Source organism: Polyergus mexicanus, unplaced genomic scaffold (genome assembly GCF_030449975.1).
Source record: "Polyergus mexicanus isolate NDT 795.1 unplaced genomic scaffold, iyPolMexi1.0 SCAF_21, whole genome shotgun sequence".
Lineage (NCBI taxonomy): Eukaryota > Metazoa > Arthropoda > Insecta > Hymenoptera > Formicidae > Polyergus > Polyergus mexicanus.
The window spans coordinates 1,578,371-1,602,827 of NW_027223341.1; the positions used below are offsets into that span (position 1 = coordinate 1,578,371).

Sequence of the window (24,457 nt, forward strand, 5' to 3'; positions counted from 1 at the left end):
GGTATAGACATGCTTTGCCATAGAATATACCAGGAGTAAGAGAGAGAGAAATTCATAGGAGTGGGGAAGGATTATTCTGTAGAGTACGAATGGTGGAGAGAGATAGTCGAGCATGGTGGAAGGCAACCATATCAAGACGTGACGTACACGCTCGGCAGCAGTGTACAGTGCGCCATGGTGTAGCTATGGCATAGCTAAAGTGGGAGAGACGTGTGCGTATGACCGTCCTCAGCCTCAGCCAGTGCCGTGTGAACGACCGTAAAGTGAACCTCGGATGGTGCATGCTTCTTCTTTTTCGCGCATTGAGATTCCTCTGGACAAGACATTGATCGCTGAGGAAAGCGCGAACGATCCTCTTCTGGGCTCTTCTGCGGTCGTCGGATTTTGACGGAAGAAATCGCGATCGAGTTTCTCTGGATTGTTGGATTTATATTTCTCGTGAGAAAATTCATTGAGACTACTGTCTCCTCGTGAACTTTGCTCGACAATGTGCGTTTTTATATCGTGAATCGAGAGCGAAGAAGTTGTACCGAGGTGTATCAGATGTGCAACGCGATAGCATTTGTTGCTATTGAACATTAATCAATCACTTGAGCGGTTTCGTGTTACTTTATGCGTGGAATGGATTATCTAAAAAGCCAGCAAAATTAATTATTGCCTTTAAAAGTGAAGATTGATTTATAAACTTATTATTATTACAATGTTTTGTGCTTTCCAATATATTTGCATTTTTATCTGAGAAGTCAAATTTAAATTTTTATGCCACTCCACCGCGGAGATGGACAATTAATTAATCAACTTTCTAAATATTTAAAGATTGTTCAATGTCAATATTGGTGAATTATTTTGAAAAATATATATTTATCTATCTTTAATCATCAGTATATTCAATTTTTTTTTTTTTTTTTAAATCAGATAAAAATCACCCGAGAAAAAAGTGCCGATAAACGATGAAAAGCAAGAGCAGAATCATTTAAAATACGATGATTCAAAAATAAAATAAGTTTTTTATGCGACGAAAAGAAATTAAGTGACCCCCCAACCACGTGTGAGACAAGCTTAAGATTCTTTAGATATTCAGTTAAAGTCCGGCGCGTATTGGCCGAAAACCTGACGTGTACACCGGTGTGATCCGCTGCCAAGTAGGTCAACCGTGTGCGAGAGTGCGAGACTGAGTAAGAGAAAGAAAAAAAAGAACAAGTGGAAGGATAAGACAGAGAGGGTGAAGAGGTGAAAGAGAAAGAAAAGAAGGGAGAAAAGAAAGAATGGCGCATCGCGTGCTATGCCCGTGAAGTCCAGCTCTCCTGATGTCAAGCAGCTCGCTGTAGGCTTGTGATCCAAAATGGCGGACATCGGTAGACATCACGGCTCGCTTCAAGTCAACGACGACTCCTCCGGGTGTATGGAATCCTGAAGGAAAATTTCACGCAGTATCGCCCCTTGACATTCGTATCCTTGATTCTTGCTTGCGGGGGTCGCGAGAGCAGTCGATGATCATGGCAAGCTCGACGTTCAGGGTCCTCATGACCTTGACAATTCTTGCACTATCTGGTAAGTCCGAAAGGTTGGGATAGGGGTGGTAAGCCATCGCAAGAGAGTGGGGATAAAATAATTAGATGTAAAGTATTCATGCTTATCTTGATGGATATTTAAAATAAATTAAAATTTGTACAAAAAGAGAGAATTTAATTTGTAAAATTAAATATATCTTATGTTTTGTATTTAATTTAATACAAATTCTTATTTTTTTTCTTTTTTTTTTCAATAATTCTATTTTTTTTCAATGATTCTATTAATGATAGAAATGTACGGAATATGCGATGTTACGTTTAATAAAACATATCTTTAATCATAACTATATAATTGCTTCAATCATAAATATACAAAAATAATGAAATACAATTACAGACATATTTAATTAAAGTAAATTATATTTGTTTAATTAATAATATGTTGCAAAAGGTCAAGTTTAGCCTGCGCAATATTGTAATGTAAGGATATAATTTATAAAAATAAATGAACGTTAAAAGAGATTCAATGGAGATGTCAATGATCGCAGCGTGATATCGTCGCGGTGATATTAATGCCGAGTTTAAGATATCCTCGTGTATCGGCGTCGCAATTTAATCACGAGATAATTAACGTAATTTATGAAAGAAATGCAAGTATCTTGAAGCTGTCTGATAGGTTTTTAAATCAGCGACATGTCAGCATACTCGAAAAACCGGTATCTTGACTTCCTCCGAAAATTTCAGTAGACATTCACAAGAACGCTGTATCGATACGGAAAAAATTTTACGATACAAATGAAAAGTGCATTCTTTTTTACAAAAAAAAAATATAACGATATTAAGATATTTAGAAAAATTGCAAATTATGCATTTGTTTTATCGATTGTTAATGATTATGTATTCATTTGTGCGTTAAAATATTTGAATAATTATAATAATTCTTTATAAAATATAATACACGTATAATATTAATGAATGAAAATATTGTGATTTTCTTCTTTAAATACGTTAGTGTGTTTTATAATTACAAAAATTATTCTGTATAATTTTTACTATAACATTTTCTCCGTTGACAGTTCATCAAATTGTATCGCGATTATATTAAGTAACTGAGAAATATTTTTAGTTACTATATTATATTATTATTATTATTATTATTGATAATTATTAATATTTATAATTATTAATCAATGTTAATATTCATTCTTTCAAAAAAATTTTGTGAAAAATTTATCTGAACTTGCTATGTAGAAAAGAGAGTAAATAAAAATACACATCCGGTTTTGCAGAAACATATGCTATCTGAAAAGATAAGCATGTGCATGCTATTACAATATATATATATATATATTATATATGATTGAACACAATTTGTTTTACAAGTATTGTATATTATTATAAACGCACCTGGCTGTTGTCAGGAGAAAGCTGCGAGCATGACACGCGTTTAAATACTCGAAGAGTTTATCGTTTCAAATTAAAAAAATTGCAAACGTTACGACACACGTACATACGATTTGGCAATAGTGTTTTAAAGACCCGCATAAAAAAAAAAATCGAACAAGTAATTCAATAAGAGTAGCCTATATTTTTCTTATTTATATATTTGTCACTTGCTTTTAAAACGAACCAAACGAAGCCTTAAATACCTTCTTTAATTCTAATATGTATAATCTGTCTGCACGAGATATGTTCAATATCTAAATTATTTTAAGTTTCAAAATATATATTGATACAAATGCAATTATTGTTTCCTTTGTTTATTGAACTATACATAAAATATATTCTTCACATTGCAACAAATTATATTATTGATAAGATAGAAAAGTTTGTATAAAAAAATAGATATTTTCGTATCTATGAAAAATATCCAATCATTGCGCTCGTTGAAAATTCGTGCAAATTACATGGATTTAATTTTGCACGCGTTACAAGATCCATTACGATCTGATGTGAGACATTAAAATTATACGATCGTTATTGCGCTTCAGACATTTTCACCTATTATTAGCATCTATAATGTATTTTGTACTAATATTATCATATATTAATGATTGATTACAATTTATCCCACGTCAATGTAATTAACAAGGATTTATATATAAATTAATATACTCCGCGAAAGTGTTAAAATATCAAGTCGTTATTATTATTGATTTTTATTGAGATATTAATAGAGATATAGAGTTTTAATTAGAGAGAAAATATTCATGCACACATTTATATTATACTTTATATTATACGAAGATCGATGCTATTAGCATTTTTTCGTGATATCATGAAAGAGTTATCGATTAACGCGTCACTCGGGTAACTTTCATGAGTTTTGATCGTCGCTATATCGGGCTTCCCGTTTGCGCAAGGAGAGATATTTGCATGAAGCCACTAACGTCATCGCTAACACACGCGCAGGAGCAACGACACCGCGATGCGTATCCGGCATAAAGTTTCATCACTCCCTGACTTTCGCCCAACCGCATTAACCGTGGAAGTGTCACGGAATTGCCTATAGGGCTATTACGGTAGAACAGAAATGAGACTGGAGTTTCACCTTTCCAGAAAATTGCCGCATTTCCCAGATCTATAAGAAATTCATCTACATAAGGCAATGTTTCGAGAAAAGAAAAGCCGAAATTAGAATTTTGCTGAAAAATAAGAATTTAATACAAAACCATATTATTGAAAACAGGACAATTCGATTAATCATAATATTCGAAACTCGAAAGGTATTAATAAAATTGTAAAAAAAATTTTTAATACTCCAAAATGCAGTTTGAACATTTATCGATTATATCACATATGTATAGATTCGAACATTCTTGTATAAAATGAGTAATTCTTTTATATTGTTGACACATTCATAAACTAGTATTTATTTATAAATTATTTCACACAATTAACATTTATAAACTAATAGCATTTTATAAACATAAGCTTTGAAATCGCGCGCGCTCTCATTACATCGCGATTACTAGCTGCTATAAAACCAGTCATGCTCTTTTGAGATGATGTCACTTTCTCTCGCTATGTCAATCCATTCGTGCAACATTGATTTTATAAACTCCGCATTGCCGAATTGCACTACGTAGATACAATATACCGCGTTTACCAGCGAAAAGAATGTAAATATTGGGCTGGAATGGGATACCGTTAAGTCTGCCGTTACCGCCTCGAGAGACAGCACATAGCTCGGTGTACATGTCCATGGATAACTCCTGTCAAGTTTCTTTCCTGTTCTTTAAAGGTTGCGTAAAGCGATTCTCGTCTGTGAGTAGTTAATAAAAAAAGAAAAAGAAAACATGATATATGAAAAGTGATTAGCATTTATATCGGTTTATTGCTTGCCATTATTTTATATATATGTATATATATATAGAGTGTCTCATTTTAAAAGTTCCACCTTCATAACTTTTCAGGATCGACGTTTGAAGGAAAACGACTCGGATAAAAGTTATAGGGAACAAAGGGAGTTATCTAATAGTGACCTTGGTCATTCTCAAGGTCATTTGAAGGTCAACTTCCGTTTTTTAAACGGGAACCCCTATCTTTGATCCCGGATTCTGAATGAGCGGAAAATTTTTCATTAGAGTTGTAAGGGGTCAAATCGACCCTAGAGGTCATCTAAAGGTCAAATGTCTCTCTCGTATCTCCCAGGCTGGTATCTTATCATGATAGCGATATATCGAAAGAATGACCTCCATAAAAATTGTCGAGGTCATCGGAGGCCACCACACCTGGTGACCTTGAATTGTACCTTAACCCTCATTATCAAAGTGTGAAAAAAATAAGACAAAGGTAATAACTCAGAATCCGGTTCAAAAAGTTACTAACTCAGAATCCCAGAATCTTCAGAAGTTTTCTTACATTTTAATCATTTCTGGAAATTTTGAAATTCATTGGCTGGATTATTAATGGTTTTGCCTTCATCGGCCGGGCACAGATTCTTGCCTTCATTGGCTGGATCAAAATGGGACCTGAAAATTCATTCTGCTATGTCCCTCGTCATGGATCCTGGACATCGAGTAGCATATCGATGACTGAACGCAGGCAATGGTTGACCCTCGAATGATCATCTAAACGTGAAATGAACCCCTTACAGCTCTAATGTAAAATTTTCCGCTCTTTCAGAATCCGGGGTCAAAAATAAGGATTCCCGTTTAAAGAAACGGAAGTTGATCTTCAAATGACCTTGAAAATGATCTTTAATGTTAAATCCAAGGTCACTATTAGATAGCCTTTGTTCCCTATAACTTTTATCCGAGTCGTTTTTCTTCAAACGTTGATCCTGAAAATAAAGATGGAACTTTTAAAATGGGATACCCTATATATATTAAAAAATTGAAAATTAATAGTTTATAGGGACAGAGAGAATGTAACGCGAATAATAAAACGATTACTCGAGATTTAACGTAAGAATTATTTTAGTGCGCATATTTTGCGGGAAATTTGTCGAGGCTGTGTGAATTGGATCGAGCCCCTGAATAATTAGATAGAACAGGACGCGCGACGGATTCTCATGTTTAATCGGTCACGCTTCTCGAGGTCACCCGTGATGCGTGTAATCGCTGGTTTACATTCGATACCATCGATACCGGGATAATCGACTTGAGAGACCGGTAATAATTTTTACGTTTGCCTCTCTCGCGAATATGATACCAGACGGCCGGTTCGAAACATGTTCCACCTTGCTGGGAGAGCTTCACATTCTCGTGTCTCTTGAAAATATGTGCCACTGCAAACGACCACCTTGTTCTCTAACGTTCAGTCGCGCTAACTCTGGTAATCTGCTATTTCTCCAAGTGACCGTAAGAACCTTATCTTTACGGTCCTGCTTGTATCTTGCTGTCATCTTCTACATTATTAACAACATCCGCTCTCTTGTAACTGTTGTTAACAAATTGCTGATACTCAAGTATATTACATGGGAATTTTAGTTTCAACTATGAATCTATCAATTATAAGTTATCGAGAAATTTAATATACGCGTATAAAATTTCTGAGTAATTTGTGAAATTTTTTTTAAACAACATCAATAACAAAATTTTTTAAAATTTACGATAATTAATAAAATATATGCTAAAGATGGGCATCTACGCTTTCCGTCTAATTATAAATAAAAACAATATAATTTCGTGCAAAGTACATCCTCTCTCTTATCTTATATCAAATGTTAGATTGAACATGATCTTATATTAGAAATAATATTCTTCTCGACAGTTTCAGTTTTTGCAATTATAATGTTTTCAAATCGATTTAGCAAGAAACCTTCTGGAAGAAATTTATTAGCAAAGTAAAAGTACCGGCATTAAACATCGCTGCACGCTGCATCGTATGGGGTACTCTCTTGTACGCTAATTATTTCGAGTACGACCGCGAGCGATGTTTTATCTGTCTGGCAAAGTCGCGGCTCTCTAAGATGCAGAATATTCCCGTCTCCTCTTCGCGAGAGCTCGGCGAGACACTGCATTCCGTTTGTTACGACGGGCTGCAGGGCGCAGCCGATGCTATCCCATATAGCACAAAACATTGCAGCAATATTGCAGCAACATTGCAACATTGCCGCAATATTGCTACAATGTTGCGATATTGTAGCAACATTGCCGCAATGTTGCTACAATGTTGCGATATTGTAGCAACATTACCGCAATGTTGCTACAATGTTGCGATATTGTTGCAATGTTGCTGTAATGTTCTGTGCTGTATGGGATGTGATTCACCTACGTTTCGATTCACGATTATCCTGGCCACCTCGCTTGCATTAGAGAGATCGTAGTGTCCTCGAATCGTTTACTTTTGCTTAAATGGAAAAAATATTTTTTTATTACGCGCCGAATATTGGTTGCGACGATCGGTTGTAATTTTAAACAGACACTTCGTCGATGATATCTTTATTAGTGTTCCCTTGATCATCTTCGAGTATATTTCTTTCTAAGAAATTCTTAGATTCTTCAATTCTTCAAGATTTAATTTTTAATTACCGCGTTTTTCAATATTTTATATAAAAATATTTATAGAAAATTAATTAATTGAAGCAAAATTAATTAAAACATTATAATTGGAGAAATCTAGTAAAAAGATTCAATTTTCAAAAATGTTAAAAAATATATCTTTTCTCTCCTTTTACTTTAAGAAGAAAATAACATTTTACGTTGATCATATTGTTACTAATAATATAAAAAAGAGCTACAAGTTTGTTTTATCATCTAATATTATTACCTATAATAATTAAAAACTTCGAAATAATATATTCTCATTTTGTAGATGTTTATGCCCGACATTTTTATGGTTTAACATACTTTCGGGAAAATAACTGTGCAGAGCAATTAAGAATTTCTATGCAAAAACGCGCACGCGCATTCGAGGTATTGTATTTTAATCAGAAATTAAAATCACGCTCCTCCGCGCATGCATCATCAGCTCTTACAATATAGTTCGCTTGCAATTACGGTGTATTATCCTGTTACACATGGAATGTCCTACTATTGCGAGCATTAGTTAGGCGCTTGCGGTTTTAGTCGTATCTAGAGTTACGGTGTGCAACCTATGTAATTCGTAACGCACATACATCATGGCTGGATGCCATCGAGAGGGCACCGTGAGAATGTAGGTAAATTGTATAGCTGTCACTATCTCTCAAGAATATTCCGTAACGCTCGATAACTTTTATCACTGTGCTGAAGGCTAGAGAGCACGCCATTCGTGAATTTCTGTCGACACGTGGCTATAGTAAAGAACTTAATCGTCGCATCTATTTTTGCATTTTTTTTTTCCTGAAATAAAGATATTTAAAATTGTAATAATGTACAGAGTAAAAATAATCGTGTAAGTTGTTTAATCATGCTCAATATCAAATCAACGTAAATTAACGTGATTGGGGAAATGAAACGTCGACATTCTTTACGCTACATTATTAATCTTTACCCAGAAATTTTATCAACGATTCAAGAACAAATCATGATATATTGTAACTAAAATTATCATCCTTAAATGAAAATTATTATCCTTAAATTTCACAGAATCTTAAACTATACAAAAATAAAGTTATAATAATTTTATGCAACTATATCCTTTAAAAAGAGTAACGAGATGCCCACTTATGTTCGGAAGACAGATTGCTCTAATAAGAGTTAATTTAGCGCATCTCAATCTCAAGATGCATCATATATCACGGTACTGCCATTTGTTTCATCATTCTTTTACATTAGCCTCCGTTGTTGCGATTTAATTACGATAGCAGAGCATTGTCCGCATTGAAACGGCGCCGGCGTATCGCAGCGAAAAAACCTACATATCGAGAAACTGCGCTGTGAACGCAATTCTAATTGTGTACTTACGTAGGGGAATCGCGTTCAAAATCGCCGCGTGTCGCACCACGTCGCTTAATAAGCGATTACAGATAGATAATGCGCGGGGAAGCGACCTATACAGCACTAAAGCTTGCAACAACATTGTTGCAATATTGCAATATTGCATATTGTAGTTTAATGTTGCAGAAATATTACAAAGACATTATTTTACAATATAACTTTAGTAATGTTACAGCAACATTCCAAAAATATTCCAAAGAAAGTATTCGATAATCGCTAGTTCATTCGTTTACCGCTATGCGGCGCATATCTATTCCGCATTTAATTTTTAGTCACGATGATTATATTGTATAAAGTTTACAAAGAGCGACTAATAAGATTAAAGATATAATAACTATTTTTATTAGCTTAAATTGTATGATATAATCCCAACACAGGGGACTCAGACATTAGACTTAGAATTCTTTTAATAGTTTCCATTCTTATATAAAATTAAAAATTTGATAATAGTTTTTTAACATGCATGACATACTTCAGATTTTAATAAATAAATTCTGAGATTATATGAAGACAAGAGAGATGTAAAAAAACTTGTATGCGTAAATCCACCACAATTTTTTTGCATATCTTAATATTTCGGATACAATGAGATTGTGAATTTACAAAATTGCAAATTGAGTTTTTTCTTATTTCTTTTAGATATTCTTTGTCACTGAAGGAAGTCGAATGTGTACCGAAAAATTTGCAATTTATAATTTCGTTATTATTATAATACAGAAAATCTATATACACACTAAATCCTGATTCTTATATGCCTAATTTCTTATTATTTTTTTCATATGTTAAAGATATTATGTCGATAAATATACATAAAGCATTATCGCATATACATTATATTGCTATGTTGCTGCAATATTATATTGCAATATTTCTGTAGGCGGACATTTTACTGTTGCTGCAATATCATAACAACGTTGCAGCAACATTTCGTAATGTTTCTGCAATGTTGCAATCTTGCAGAAAAATGTTGCTGCAATGTTGTTGCAATCTTGCGGTGCTGTATGGGGAGATTCAACGAGGGAGGAAGCTCGCGGGGGCTAGTATCAGCAAAGCGATTCGCGAAGGCACAAACGTGCTTTTTACCTGAACGATCGCTACCTCGGCACCTTCGCTAATGAATAATTAATAATTGACGCGGCAGCGATGCGAAATCGGCGAGAGACTCCGAGTCCGCCCAACTGTAATCTAGAACACACATGGGACCGTAAGAACATTAAAGTTCTTGTTCCAGAGAAGATCTCGGGATGAGATTTCATTTTTTTTTTTATTATCTTCTAGCGGATTTATTATTTTCTTTCGTCCGGATAATGATCACTGATTACTTCTGTACTTAATTAATTTTCATTTTTGTAACATTCATGATTTCGCGAGACTCATGACTCGCGAGATTGTAATAATGACATGAAATATATATACAATTTCCCTAATGCGTTCTTTCAAGATCAAACTATGTGATTTATAATTTATCTTATTAATGATTTAATGGAATAATAATAATAATGCTTAAAATTGTTATCTATTTCTCAGTCAGTATTTTCTGAGTAATTTAAATATCTATCAATTATCTTATTGCCTATTATTTATCTTATTTTCATCAAGTTTTGTTTTCGTTGTTAATGATTGCAATTGTAATGCATGTAAATAACATGAAAATTGAATCTTTTTAGTATCTGTATAACTCGAGGTGTCTTATAATTTCTCTTGTTAAAATAATTGAATGGCAAAGGATACGCTAGATAAATACTGTAATATACAAATAACTAATCTTGATTTGATACCGTCGATTCATAGCATGCTATTGTCGTCGACGGTGAAAGCCGTTACAAGAGGGAAAACCTCGTGAAAAGATAGTTCTCTGATGAATGCATACTTTCTACACGACAAGGACTGGAGTCATCTTTACGATCGGCGAACATCCTACCGGATGCGGCGATATTCGCGCGGACATGATAGATGCGATTAATTGTCTTGGCCGATATTCCATATTTATAGACGATATTCAGGTCGACCATTATCGAGACATAGTCATCTAAAAACTGCAGCGCGTTGTCTTGCGTTAGTTTCACTTAAATTGCTTCGCGCCTCGTTGCATCCTTGCCATTGTCCGACGCGTTTACGAAAAATTCAATCTGACGATCAGTATCCTTCTTTGTTAGAAAGATCTTTTTGTTATTCTGGAACCGAATGTCAAACAGTATTTCCGGAGAAGGCGAAAAATTCATGTTTAAATAAATAAATTGCATTATAACTTTCGCGTAGATTGTACTGGAAACTTTCGGTAAATTTCTTTTCTGGATTGAAACGAAATCTCAATTCGCTTACGGTCCAATAAGATAGCCTGTTAATAGCTTGTTCTGGTTTCGGTTTCGATTCCTTGGCCGAACAAGAAAACCGGAACTGTTTAATTTACGGTACTTTTCGGTTACGGTTCTTTCAAAGCTTCTCGTTTCTAATTACATTGTATTTCAATTTAATTTTTGCTTTGTCAAGAATAATATGCTTTTTTTTTTATATATATATATATATAAAAGCATAAGAAAGCTTCATTGTATGAAACGGAAACACTGTGCAATTTTTCTGTAAGGAAATGAGAATAATTATAGAATGGAAAAGGTTGAGCGTTGCTTGAGCATTCTATTCATTTTCACCCTCTTCGCTGCTTACTCTTTAATTATGACATTAAGGGAGAAAAGTCAAGAAAAATGCGAGATAGTCAGTTGTTTCATTTGCAGTATAATCTTACAATGTGAACAGATAAGAACGTGTTATATGAAATGCGTTATCATCAATCATATGAGAAGGATCTCACGAGAACAATCCATCGCGGATATCTTATCCCTTTACGTAACAAGTCTGTTATGTATTTATGTGAACGTCATTTGATTATATACAAGTAACCTTTATAAATTTCTAAATTCTCCTTTTTTCGAATTTTGATTTATGTATTTTCATCCTTTTACATTTCTTGTGTCTTCAAGGTTTATATTCTCTAGCAAGACATTTTGCATAGATGTCAGATACGAACATTTACAGCTTCTTCTCTAACTGTTACATAAATTTTCTGCCGCATCTACTACAAATCTACGTCAAATTGAAGTTCGTAATACAGGATGTCCTAGACCACCAGTACACCCCTTTTCTTTCAAAAACTAAGCATTTTAGAGAAAAACGTTTTCAACAAAAATTGTATGGTTTTGAGGGGAACATAAGATGGTGTCATTGGTTTGACCTTGGATGGCATTGTTAAGGTCAAGTCAAGGACACCTTTAATTTCTTAAATGGAATCCCCTATTTTTTATTGCATATTCTTATAGCTTATCTCGAGAGCTTTCTAAAACACTGTAATAAAGTATTTTTTCATTAAGTACTTTTTGAATTATTTTATATTTTAATCTGATATATTTTGATATAAAAAATAAAATATTTCGTAAAATATTCAGTTTTCGATAATCTTACCGCAATACTTTTATGTACAGTAGAATGAGACAAATCAATTAGTGCCAAAAAAAAAAAAACAAATAATTATTTAAAAAAATACATTGTAAATAATTTTCTTAAAAACAATTATTTTTTATACTAATTGATTTGTCTCATTATTCTGTACATTAAAGTATTACGGTAAGATTATTGAAAACTAAATATTTTACGAAATATTTTATTTTTTATATCAAAATATGTCAGATTCAAATATAAAATAACTCAAAAAGTATTTAATGAAAAAATACTTTATTATAGCGTTTTGAAAAGCTCTCGAGATAAGTTACAAGAATATGTAATGAAAAATAGGGGGTTCTATTTAGGAAATTAAAGGTGTCCTTGACTTGACCTTAACGATGCCATCCAAGGTCAAACCAATGACACCATCTTATCCCCTCAAAACCATGCAATTTTTGTTGAAAACGTTTTTCTCTAAAGTGCTTAGTTTTTGAAAGAAAAGGGGTGTACGGGTGATGTAGGACACCCTATATATGCAGTGTTTAATATGATTTGCATTATTTCGAATTTATATAATTTGTTTTAAATATACAATATATGCGATCGATCATAAATTATCTCTGGATATCTCTCACTATAGCTATAATGTCGAATTACAAAAGCAAAATAAATTGTTTACATGATTCTAAAAGCAATATTGACAAATATTTTAAATAATCATTAAAAATCGCTTGACGATTACAATGATCTGCTTCACTTATAAATGTTTCTTTCATCTTAATAGCAAAAAAAAAAAAAAAGAACTATCATGAATGATTATTAGCAAATGGCTTATTGCACTATAAGTACTTCTGCTTATTCTTTGATTGGCTTTCCTATTGAGAAAGATTTCAAATCGATTTCGCTTGAACTTCGATGTCAATGAACCTTTTTACCTTCGATCGAAAGGCGCAAGGTGTCGTCGAAACGGGAAGAGAAGGCCGAGAAGAGAGCCTGAAAAGGTGAACAGAGCACAATCGTAATTTCATACCCGTCACGTCCACGATTGGTCAAACCACTCGATACCGGCCTCGAGAATGTCAACCGTTCGAGTACCGTTCGTCGTCTCGACGGATCGACTGTAGTTCAAATCTTCTTTCGCTCGGCGAATTGCCGTGCCAACGGCATCCGCCCTTTCCGCGAGAAAACCGTCAAGATCACCTGACTAGAGTCGAGGACAGGGTTACGATGCGGTTTCTCATTTGTCTTCAAGTTTCTCGCTCGCAACATATTTTACGGAGACATGTTGCGAAATTCTCTTCGTCTTGTGTAACCTTCTTTATTTATTTCTAAATCTTATATAAAAAGAAAATTTTATCTTAATTTTTAATTCAGAAATAACTGTCTCATAATATATTACTACATGGTGTCATTTTTCGTTAATTTTTGAATTAGAATAATATTAAGATATTAACGGATAAGTGTTATAGAAAAATTTTTGTCCTTTCTATATTTTTTTTTCTAATCTATGCAATATTAATTGAGCATGAGATTATTGATATATTTTTATTCAATAATAAAAATACTTTATGGGCGAGATTAAATTTACGCGAAAATTGTCAAAAATTTAGATATTAAATTTTTCTTAATCTGTATTTGATACAGCTGTTTTCAACTTTACGTAACATTCAATTACTTTATATCATATATAAGGTTATATAAATTTTATAAAAATAAAGGAGAGAATAATAATTCCCTACGTAAGAGAGAAAAACCTTTATATATAATTTTAATTTGATTTATCGCGGAATTGAGACTATTTATGATACAAACGCAATAATTACAACAGTATTTCTCGCTACTCCGACACAAATAATATCTATTTCGCGTATCCTTAGCATCGTGCGAGGGCTAATTACACCCCAAACGACGATACAATTATACATTTTTGCGCGTCGAAATAAGGAAGTGGTCGTTGCAATTGACACGCTTTTTTCCTTTTACTCGCTGCAACAATTTCCGAGCGACCATTTGTGTTGCTGCGCGCATTTTGCAAGGTCCTTTTAATTCTCGCCCGCCACCCCTTTATAGCGCCCCCCCCCTCTCCCCCCAATCAGTCTTCTGCAAACAGTGACGTTTGCGCAATATCACGAAAAGGGTTCATCAACCTTTTATGCAAGCATTATACTACCGCGAGTTCCTCGAGCATGGAGAATATTCCTTATACGACCATAGTTCTAATAGTCTTCACTTCAGTGGTTTACCGTTTTAATATACACGTTAAGTACTGGCATACAGCTTATTTGGGTTTATCGCCCTTACGTGTGAGGTTTGTAATATAGTCAGAGAGTTTACTTTTTACTGGAAATCTTGAAATGAAACATTCTAGCTTAAAGGAACATACCCGTTCGAAACCTCGAAAAATGAGTATTTTTTTTTTTACAGCGCAACGACTTGATTAAAATTTAAAATTTTGTTTACTATATTGATACAATATTATTAACTACTTAAATAAAAATTTTCAACTCGAAAAGAAATTTTTTTTTGAAGTTGGGAATATTTACAGATCCTCCTCAAATTTTAGATGGCTGCACCGTGTGCATGAACATATCTCAAATAAAAAAAATATAAGTTCTTTTTATTAAACATACCAATAGCTATTTGCTATCCAAGTGTTTTTTCAAAATTAAAAAAAAAAATAAAATAAAAACATGGCGGCGTGTTGAAAAAAAATTTTCATGAAAATATAAATCTGCCAATATTCGCATAACTTTAAAACAAAATTTTTTTAAGCTAAAAATTTTCATTTATATACTTAATAATGTTATGTTAATAATATAAAAAAAAAAAAAAAATAAAAAGTTTCTATCAAGTCGTTGCACTGCAAAAAAATCTAGAAAATCTACTCATCTTTCGAGAGTTCAAAGAGGGTACGCTTTCTTCAGTTTGATTAAATATTTGTCTCGTTACACGCTATATCAATTAGCGTGTGTGTAACATTTCTTTCTCTTTACATAAGAGATTACAATATATTTTACAATAAACATTTCACTCTTTTTTTTTAATTTTCTGCATTCTGGAAAATATTTATATAGGTTTTTGTTTATTTACAGGAGTATTGGCCATACAAAATGATAAAACATCCTCTCGCATCTCTCGAGAAAATATCGTCTTGAGTGCCAGCGCGTACTCCGGTCCTGAAAAAACATTCAGCGATAGCCAATCGGACGAGTCCTTGACTTTTCAAAGGACCGTCCCAGCATTTCAACTGGAAAGCTCGAAGAGCGTTCGCGATTACGATGGGGAACAATCCAGATTCGTATTCAAAGATACGGATCGCGACGAGCCCATCGACGAACTAACGTCGTCGAAGCATGTGGCCCATATCGACGGCAATAACATCGAAGTAAAAGCCGGAGAATATTACAAGTAAGTCATTTTGTTTTTATGGATACTGATAAGAGGGCGAGTTGCGAAGCCGACTCTAAATTGAAATGGATTTTTTTTTTTTTTTTTAATATGAAATAGTATAACTACAAAAAGACGTTTGCAAGCATTTTTCTAGATGCACAGTCGTTAAAGTTTGCCATTAACTCAATTGTTATGTTGCGATTACATTCAAGATTAAATATTATAAAATAATTTACTACATGATATTAACAATGTAATAACATATTTACGTAAATTAATAATAATATTAATTTAATATCGCTTTAATATTAATCCTAAATATAAGCGGAAATAATTTATTGCCATCAATAGGATAGCGCCCACTACCAGCGAATCGATGTCGGGGGAAGGACAAGGGGCTCCGCTGAGAGTAGATCTCCTGTCGGAGCCCCATCAGCTGGTTGGCGTTCCGAGGCAACAAGCACAGCATTCGCAACTAATAACGGATCTTCAACGACGAGGCCGTCAAGAGATCCCGAGGATCTATAAGGAGCAGGCGCCGCCGCCGATTTTGCAAACTGTCGCACCAAGTCAAAGACAAGCAAATCCTGATATACAGGATATTATCACCGGCATCGTCAAGCTACTCAATGGCAACGTAAACGTAGCTGCCAACACCGTGAGGCCATTGAGACCGATACAAGCCACGAGGTATCGCAAATTTTACATTAACTTTTTGTCAAAATTAGACATATAATTGTACGTATTCCTCCTTATTTTCGAATGTATTTAAGTATGAATTAAAAAAAATTACGTTGCGCTTACAGGATCAACAATAGAGGACCGCCTAGAATTTCGGATGTGCCGCCTTTACCGCCGGATTTTGACACTCCTGGTATGAATCCACCACCGCCGCCGCCACCGCCGCTCTCATCGTCCCATCCTTATCCGTTCGAAAAGCCCCCTACACCCGACAGACCATTGCTAAATCAGTTACCACCAGAGAGACCCGTTAGGCCCTTCATCAACGGAGTGCCATTACCAGAACAGGTCGTGCCGCCTTGGACTTGGGATCCTTCGCATAGTACGTATCGTGTATAATTACGCGTCTAATTAATCATTTATTTTGCACGGATGCTTTAACATAACGGGACATAAGTATAGATATAGCACGTAGAAGATTCCATAATTTAATTTTCATTTTAACAAAATTGCCGGGAATTACTTTTTTTTTTTTTTTCAAGATGGCAACAGACGACCGATACTATCCTACAAACTCTCGCCACCCCCGTTGGATTCCAGTTTCCATCGCGACAAGAACTTCTCCATGACGGAGAATTCGCAATATGATTTAAAACCGGAATCTGAAATATCCCAAGAAAGCTCCACGATAAAGAAAGACGCGAGCCAGCAAGAAACGCTTATCGAAGACGACGATACTAAGAATCATACGAGCAATTTTGGCGTTGATAAAGATCGAGTGGGGATCATCGCGACGAATAATGATTCAGCTATTCAGAACACGACGAAAAAGTTTGAAATTGAAGAGTCTACAAAGAAGCATCATATCGTAAACAAGTATCATACGCCATTGAAGGAGAACAAAATTAATGGCGAGGAAACATTGATTCTCGGTGTCGCTACTGATTACATCACTCCGACTCACACGACGCGATATCCGGAATCCTCGAAGACGACGACGTCTTCACAAGTTAAAGTTACGAAATCCTCGAAGAGCGACGAGAAAGCTCCGTTTGCAACTTTCAAGATGGAAAAATCTATCGAGAAAACTACCCCGATCGCCACGAAGACTTTCTCGACCAGCACCTTAAATATAGAGACCAGTTCGTCGGTTCAAGTGATCGAATCTATACCGACAAGAGTCATTCTTCGATCGACTTTCTCTGATTCTGCAGAATCAAGCACCGATACTAAGTCCGCCCTGAATTTGGAACCTAGCAGAGTGTCAGATGTCGAATACACAGAACCGATGTCCAGCCTCTCGACGCCGACTGACGGTCTTCCTACGAGTTATTCGAAGAGCTCGACCACGATGGAAAAGAGTACCGTTCGCCCTACGACCTCGATCCTTACGAAAAATACAGGCGCGTAAAAAAATATATGCACGTTGATAAATGAAGGTAAAATAATTTGAGCTAATATAATAATTGCTATAATTAATTAAAATTATATAGGATCTACGGAACGTTATCGTCCACGACCTGGAATCGTTCTGGACGACACTCTGGATTACACAGGCGCGCAAGGATTACCGAGTCAGAGGCCTTACATCACACCATTGAGACATCCAGCTCACGGTGACATCTTTGATGTAACTGTCTCGGCAATTCAGGGGCCTGGAGGAAGCTCCGGTAATTTTCTTATCTCCCTTTACTTGCATACGTATTTTACATCGCATTTGCAGTATGTAGAAATTTGCGTAATATATATTTCAATGTCTAAATTTTTTTTACTAATATAAATATTTTTAAAAATAATTTTTTTCTTATTAATATAAATATTTTGAAAAATGATTTTTTTTCTTTTAGATTTTCATGCTTCATTCATTTTCAGGAGAGAGCGTTAGGGTATCGGTGAACTCAGGTAGCGGTGATGTCATATTAACTTCCGCTGTGGGCGGACAAGGTTTCGTTAGCATCGATGGTAAAAGAACGTATCTAAATTTGTTCGATAATACGGATCGGACACCCGGATCCACCCATGTACAACCGCAACCGACTAGAACTCAACCGTCGCCCATCATCGGTACTGGGTGAGTCTCGATTTCAATAACGGTAAAGATAAAGAGATCGAGAGATTATAAATAGTAAAAATTTTACTATTTTTATTTAATAAAAAAAAAAATTATATATATACGTCAATCTTTTTGGCTCAATCTTCTCAAAGTACGAATACGATTTGAAAACAATTTAGCCTTCTATGTTGCGGTGAAAAAAATTTTGCGTTATGTCGAAAAGAAATAAAGAAAAGAATTATATTTGTCACATTAAAACCTTCGCTAGTCTTGCCATTCCACAACCGGACGTACCTGTCGCCACTATACGCCCGAATGGACCGAATCGGAGGCAACCACCGTTATATCGAAGACCGACACAGCCACCTGTCAGAATAGACACTTGTATCGTGGGCGACACGAGTACGTGCGACGCGAATCAACACGAGGCTTGTGCGACCGTTCAAGGGGTATCGGCTTGTCATTGCAAGCCAGGATACGCGAGATTGCAGCATTCGCTACCGTGCAAAAGTTAGTAAACGATCGAAAATCATGCGATCATTATGATTACGACCGACACGGTTTACCCCGAATAACTTTTTTTTTTTTCCAGGGATTGTTAGCATTGTTGTGTCAATTAGAGTAGATAAATTCTACGACAAGAAGATTGTATGGGATCGAGGACTGGCTGATAGGGATTCAGAATCTTATCAGACTCTCGCTTACGAAGCCAATAGAGCCGTAAGTCTATGATTATTCAAACCTTCGTCTTAACAAATTATATTCTACATATTTAATAATTTCTTTTGTTTATTACAATTAAATGCAAGTTTCAATTGTATTATTTAATTCTCATAAAATTTATCATACAGATTGAATCTGCTATGTCTATGACACCGTTTTCGGATGAGTACATGGGATCACTGATAAACAATGTTTATCAAGGAGACGTGAGCCAAGGACAAGGCGGAGTCTTTATAAATGCAACTCTAAAGCTCACTTACGAAGCGAGAACAATTAGGCCAAGTTTAGCTGGGGAGCTCCAAAGACATCTGCTAGGTGTCATTCATAGAAGGAATAATAATATTGGAAACAGTGCCTTATATGTAGAGAGTCCACCTGGATCCATATCGAATTTGCAAGGTAATTCTTGATTGTTAGCAGCAATAATTGGTGATATTTTAATTAATTAATAAAGTAAAATATAATTATAGAGTAGTACAGTGCTTAAAATAAATTATATTGCGTACTTAAAATAAAATATATAAAAAAATAGATTACGTAAAATAACAGAAAAAGCTTCGTTTACAATAAAAATAAATGATTTATAAAATAATTAAAAATAAAAATTTATATATTGATATAATTATATAAATATGTATGTTAAATATAATACATATATTTATGTGAGAATAATATAAATTATTAAATATATTAATTATTAATATTAAATATAATAAATATATTAATTATATTAAAAATAATATAAATGTATATTAAGTAATATGAAGCATCTCTCTGAATTTATAGATTTGGACGAATGCGCTTCGTCGGAGTTGAACGATTGTCATTCCTCCGCCAATTGTGCCAATTTATTCGGCGCTTTCACGTGCTCCTGTAATCCGGGATTAAAAGATCCTCACAAAGACGATCTCGAAAAATCCGGCAGAATATGTCTGACGTGCCCTTCGACCTACTGCAACAATCGTGGCACTTGCTCTTATCAAGGAGATCAAATGCAATGCGCGTAAGTAAATATGAGATAGCGTGAATTTTTGCTCGTTATAATTTTTGCATTGAAAATTTTTGCGATCTCTAGGTGCACCGGCAATTACTATGGCGCGCAATGCGAGGTCGATGGTGAAGTCTTGGGCGTTGCTATAGGCGCATCTGTGGCTGCATTAATAATAATTGTGCTAACGCTAGTCTGTCTCGTTATGTGGAGGTAACTTTTCTCGATTAAGAAAAAAATTATATTTCGGAATATTACATATATACATATATATATACAAGGTGTCCTAGACCATCCGTACACCCCTTTTCTTTCAAAAACTAAGCATTTTAGAGAAAAAGGTTTTCAACAAAAATTGTATGGTTTTGAGGAGAACGTAAGATGGTGTCATTGGTTTGACGTGACAAATCAATTAGTACAAAAAAATAATTGTTTTTAAGAAAATTATTTACAATGTATTTTTTAAAATAATTATTTGTTTTTTATTGGCACTAATTGATTTGTCTCATTATTCTGTATATAAAAGTATTACGGTAAGATGATTGAAAACTGAATATTTTCCGAAATATTTAATTTTTTATATCGAAATATGTCAGATTAAAATATAAAATAATTCAAAAAGTACTTAATGAAAAAATACTTTATTATAGTGTTTTAGAAAGCTCTCGAGATAAGCTATAAGAATATGCAATAAAAAATGAGGGATTCCATTTAAGAAATTAAAGGTGTCCTTGACTTGACCTTGACGATGCCATCCAAGGTCAAACCAATGACGCCATCTTACGTTCCCCTCAAAACCATACAATTTTTTGTTCAAAACACTTAGTTTCTCTAAAATGCTTAGTTTTTGAAAGAAAAGGGGTGTACGGGCGGTCTAGGACACCCTGTATAGTATATATCTATATTAATATATAAAACTATGCGAATATTTTACAGTCGAAAATGGTCTCGCGAACAAAAGTCTGCAGGTTCCCCGGTGTACGGTTATATCCAAGGCGGAATTCCCGGTACTCTTCCCGGTAAAAGCAATTAATAGTTAAATATAAATCTTAATCTCTTTTTTTTTTTTGCTAGTAGCATAGATCTAAAGACACAAATAATTGACAGGAACTTTAGCGAGGGTCGGTTCTGTAGGCACTCTAGCATCCATAAAACAAGGTCCGCCGACGAATTTACCGCCTTACATGTGGGCTCATTTTGGGGATCACATGGCAACAGCGAATGTCTACGCGGTACGTATCGATAAATGACATTCAATAATTGTCACTAGAATGTATTAAGGATATTTTATCGTTAAAGAAAAAGTCGCATTATTTCCATTATATATAAAATACAGAAATTACAAAAAAAAAGAAAAAAAAGAAAGAGTTCGTAAAGATAGAAATCAATTTCTATATACTTTTAAATACAAGTCGATAGCAGATGACAAATTTTTTCGCGCAAGAGATTTATATGTTCATTATGATTAATTTTTGCAGTTTTTTAAATCTCCTTATAATCTTGAAACGTAATAAAATTTTTTGTCATTAAATTGTCTTGATGGAAAATATATATGTGATAAAAAAATCTTATTGTCAAAAGACCGAACCCATGGGCCCTACGCGACCGAGTTCGGCAATGTTCGGTTATCCACCTATGAACATTCACGGAACACTGCCACCTGTACCATTACCGCGACTTCAAGCTCCACCTCGGCAAAGACTGAGACCTCAACCAGATCCGGATAGCTCGGATTCCGAGCCACAGGACAAGGACAGAGCCGACCTAATTCCTCATAGCAGTGGTTTTCACGTGCCGAGGCCGAAGTCGAGGTCCTCATTAGCTGTAAGTATTCATTAAATCGTCGTGTATTATGTATCTCACGATAAAAAATAAACTGGATTAAAATGGATTGAGAAGAAAGAATTTATCTCTGTAAAATTAAGTATTTGTTCTCGGGGAGAGCAGGAATTTTTTTAAAAATTATTTCCCTGTAAAATTTAATATTACTTTTCGAACGGTACCTACATGTGTAATCAAATAGAATTGAAAAAGAAATATACATATATATATACTGGGTGGCCCATTTCAATCCATCCAGTCAAATATCTCAAAAACCAAGCCCGGAAGAGAAAAATGTTTCAGACAAAAGTTGTTTGGTTTCGAGGGGGCCATAAGATGGTACCATTGGTTTGACTTTGAAGAGTCATTTGAAGGTCATGCGAAGGTCAACTTTAAAATGTTAAGCGAAAACCCCCATTTTTTATTTAGTATTCTTGTAGCTGACATCGAGAGCTTTCCAAAACACTATAACAAACTATTTTTTTGTTCAGTACTTTTCGAGTTATTTTATATTTTAATCTGACATCTTTTGATATAAAAAATTAAATATCTCATGAAATAGTTAGTTTTTAATAATCTTACCGTAATACTTTTATGTACAGAATAATGATACAAATCAATTAGTATAAAAAGTAATAGTTTTTAAAAAAATTATTTACGATGTATTTTTTTAAACAATTTGTTTTTTTTTTTGCACTAATTGATTTGTCTCATTATTCTGTATAAAAGTATTACGGTAAGATTATCGAAAACTGAATATTTTATGAGATATTTAATTCTTTATATCAAAAGATGTCAGATTAAAATATAAAATAACTCAAAAAGTACTAAATAAAAAAAATAGTTTATTATAGTGTTTTGGAAAGCTCTCGATGTCAGCTACAAGAATACTAAATAAAAAATGGGGGTTTCTATTTAAGATTTTAAAGTTGACCTTCACATGACCTTCAAATGATTCTTCAAGGTCAAACCAATGGTACCATCTTATGGCCCCCTCGAAACCAAACAACTGTTGTCTGAAACATTTTTCTCTTCCGGGCTTGGTTTTTGAGATATTCAACTGCATGGATTAAAATGGGCCACCCAGTATATAAATGTCGAGTGAAAAATTTATTTTCGATCCGCTTACATTAAGTAGAATCTAATAAGATAGGAGTAAAGGGAGAAAAATTGAGGGAAAGAAATTCAATAATTGTAAAGCCAATCTTCGAGTTCCAAGATTAGGAACTTTCATCAATTCCTTTTAAATCGTCACCTTTTTTGCGTAAAAATATTTTATTCTTATCTTTTTTTCGATCCTCTGCTCCCAATATAATCTGAACAATTTAATCTCGATAATAATTCAATCCGTTTTTTATTATTATAAGTATAGAAGTTAATTAATTATTAGATAATTACATATATCGACGAGTTAATCTGTATTTCAGAATCAAAGCGGAATTTACAACGATGTGGAGTACGATCAGGGTGACGTTCATCATCTGTCGAAAAACAATATTCCGCTGTCGACCTACAGACCGTACTACAGAACGTAAAATTCATTTCGAGAGAAGTAACACGTTCGTGCACGCGTGTATGTCAAGAAACGACGTTAAATAAACCCATTGCAATATTTATCATCTCAAGTGCTCAATAAATAGTGCATTAGGATTCGTAGCGTTACTGGTGTGTGAGAAGTTATTTTACGATAGCAAGCTGCGATTCCAGAGTCGTCAGAGTAAATATTCGGAATTTATACAGGAAGATTTACAGATGTGGAGGAAGTAAGCCTAATTGTACGCAGCGTGTATCAAACAGATTAAATTTTGCTTGTTACGGAGTCGTGTTTTTTTTTTTTTTTAGTCACGCGATAGATCGATTAATTCCCAATATAATACGAATATTTATTACACATTTTTATTGTTACGGTATTTTGTAGAATTCAAGGAATTAAATTGCTATTGAATAGTTTTATTAAGGGAAAGATATGCGGAAAGATTGCACATATACATACTTGGCTATTTTTAATTACTATTAATTATTATTAATAGCTCAATACTCAGAATAAGAATAACTTATATAAGCATAAATATATATATATATATATTGATTACGATTATTTTAATAAATAAGGATTGTTAAGCAAAAATGATTTCTATTGTGTTTTATGAATTAAAATAAATTAAATTTACTATAAAATTTTTTAATCTGCTATAAAAATCTAATTTTTATATTAAGTAACTTTAAGATATTTACGCAATATTTTTTGAAAAGATATTTAATTACATGTCAATTAATATAATCACGATTAATTTATTAAAACCTTTCTACATAAAGTATAATCATTTCCAAGAATTATATAAACAATAATTTTTTAAGCATCATGAATAGCATATTAATACGCTTTAATTCATTATAAAAGAGAGTAACCTCTTTTTCTCCGTAGCATATATATATATTTTTCTCTGTAATATATATTATAATTATATATTTTTGAGATTGACTGTAG

The 24,457-nt window shown here is 33.8% G+C and overlaps 1 protein-coding gene across 1 annotated transcript; it reads left to right on the top strand.

The window, feature by feature from the left end:
* The first annotated feature begins 1,296 nt into the window (after nt 1-1,296).
* On the top strand, nt 1,297-23,921 carry Pwn (pawn). The gene is made up of 16 exons (XM_070312027.1): nt 1,297-1,551; nt 15,406-15,721; nt 16,055-16,393; nt 16,510-16,766; nt 16,927-17,787; nt 17,878-18,054; nt 18,257-18,455; nt 18,706-18,947; nt 19,030-19,157; nt 19,289-19,559; nt 19,947-20,163; nt 20,236-20,361; nt 21,085-21,167; nt 21,256-21,380; nt 21,730-21,972; nt 23,397-23,921. Exons 1-16 carry the CDS (start codon nt 1,491-1,493, stop codon nt 23,502-23,504), a joined length of 3,753 nt encoding a protein of 1,250 aa, XP_070168128.1. The 5' UTR covers nt 1,297-1,490; the 3' UTR covers nt 23,505-23,921.
* The last annotated feature ends 536 nt before the right edge of the window (nt 23,922-24,457 follow it).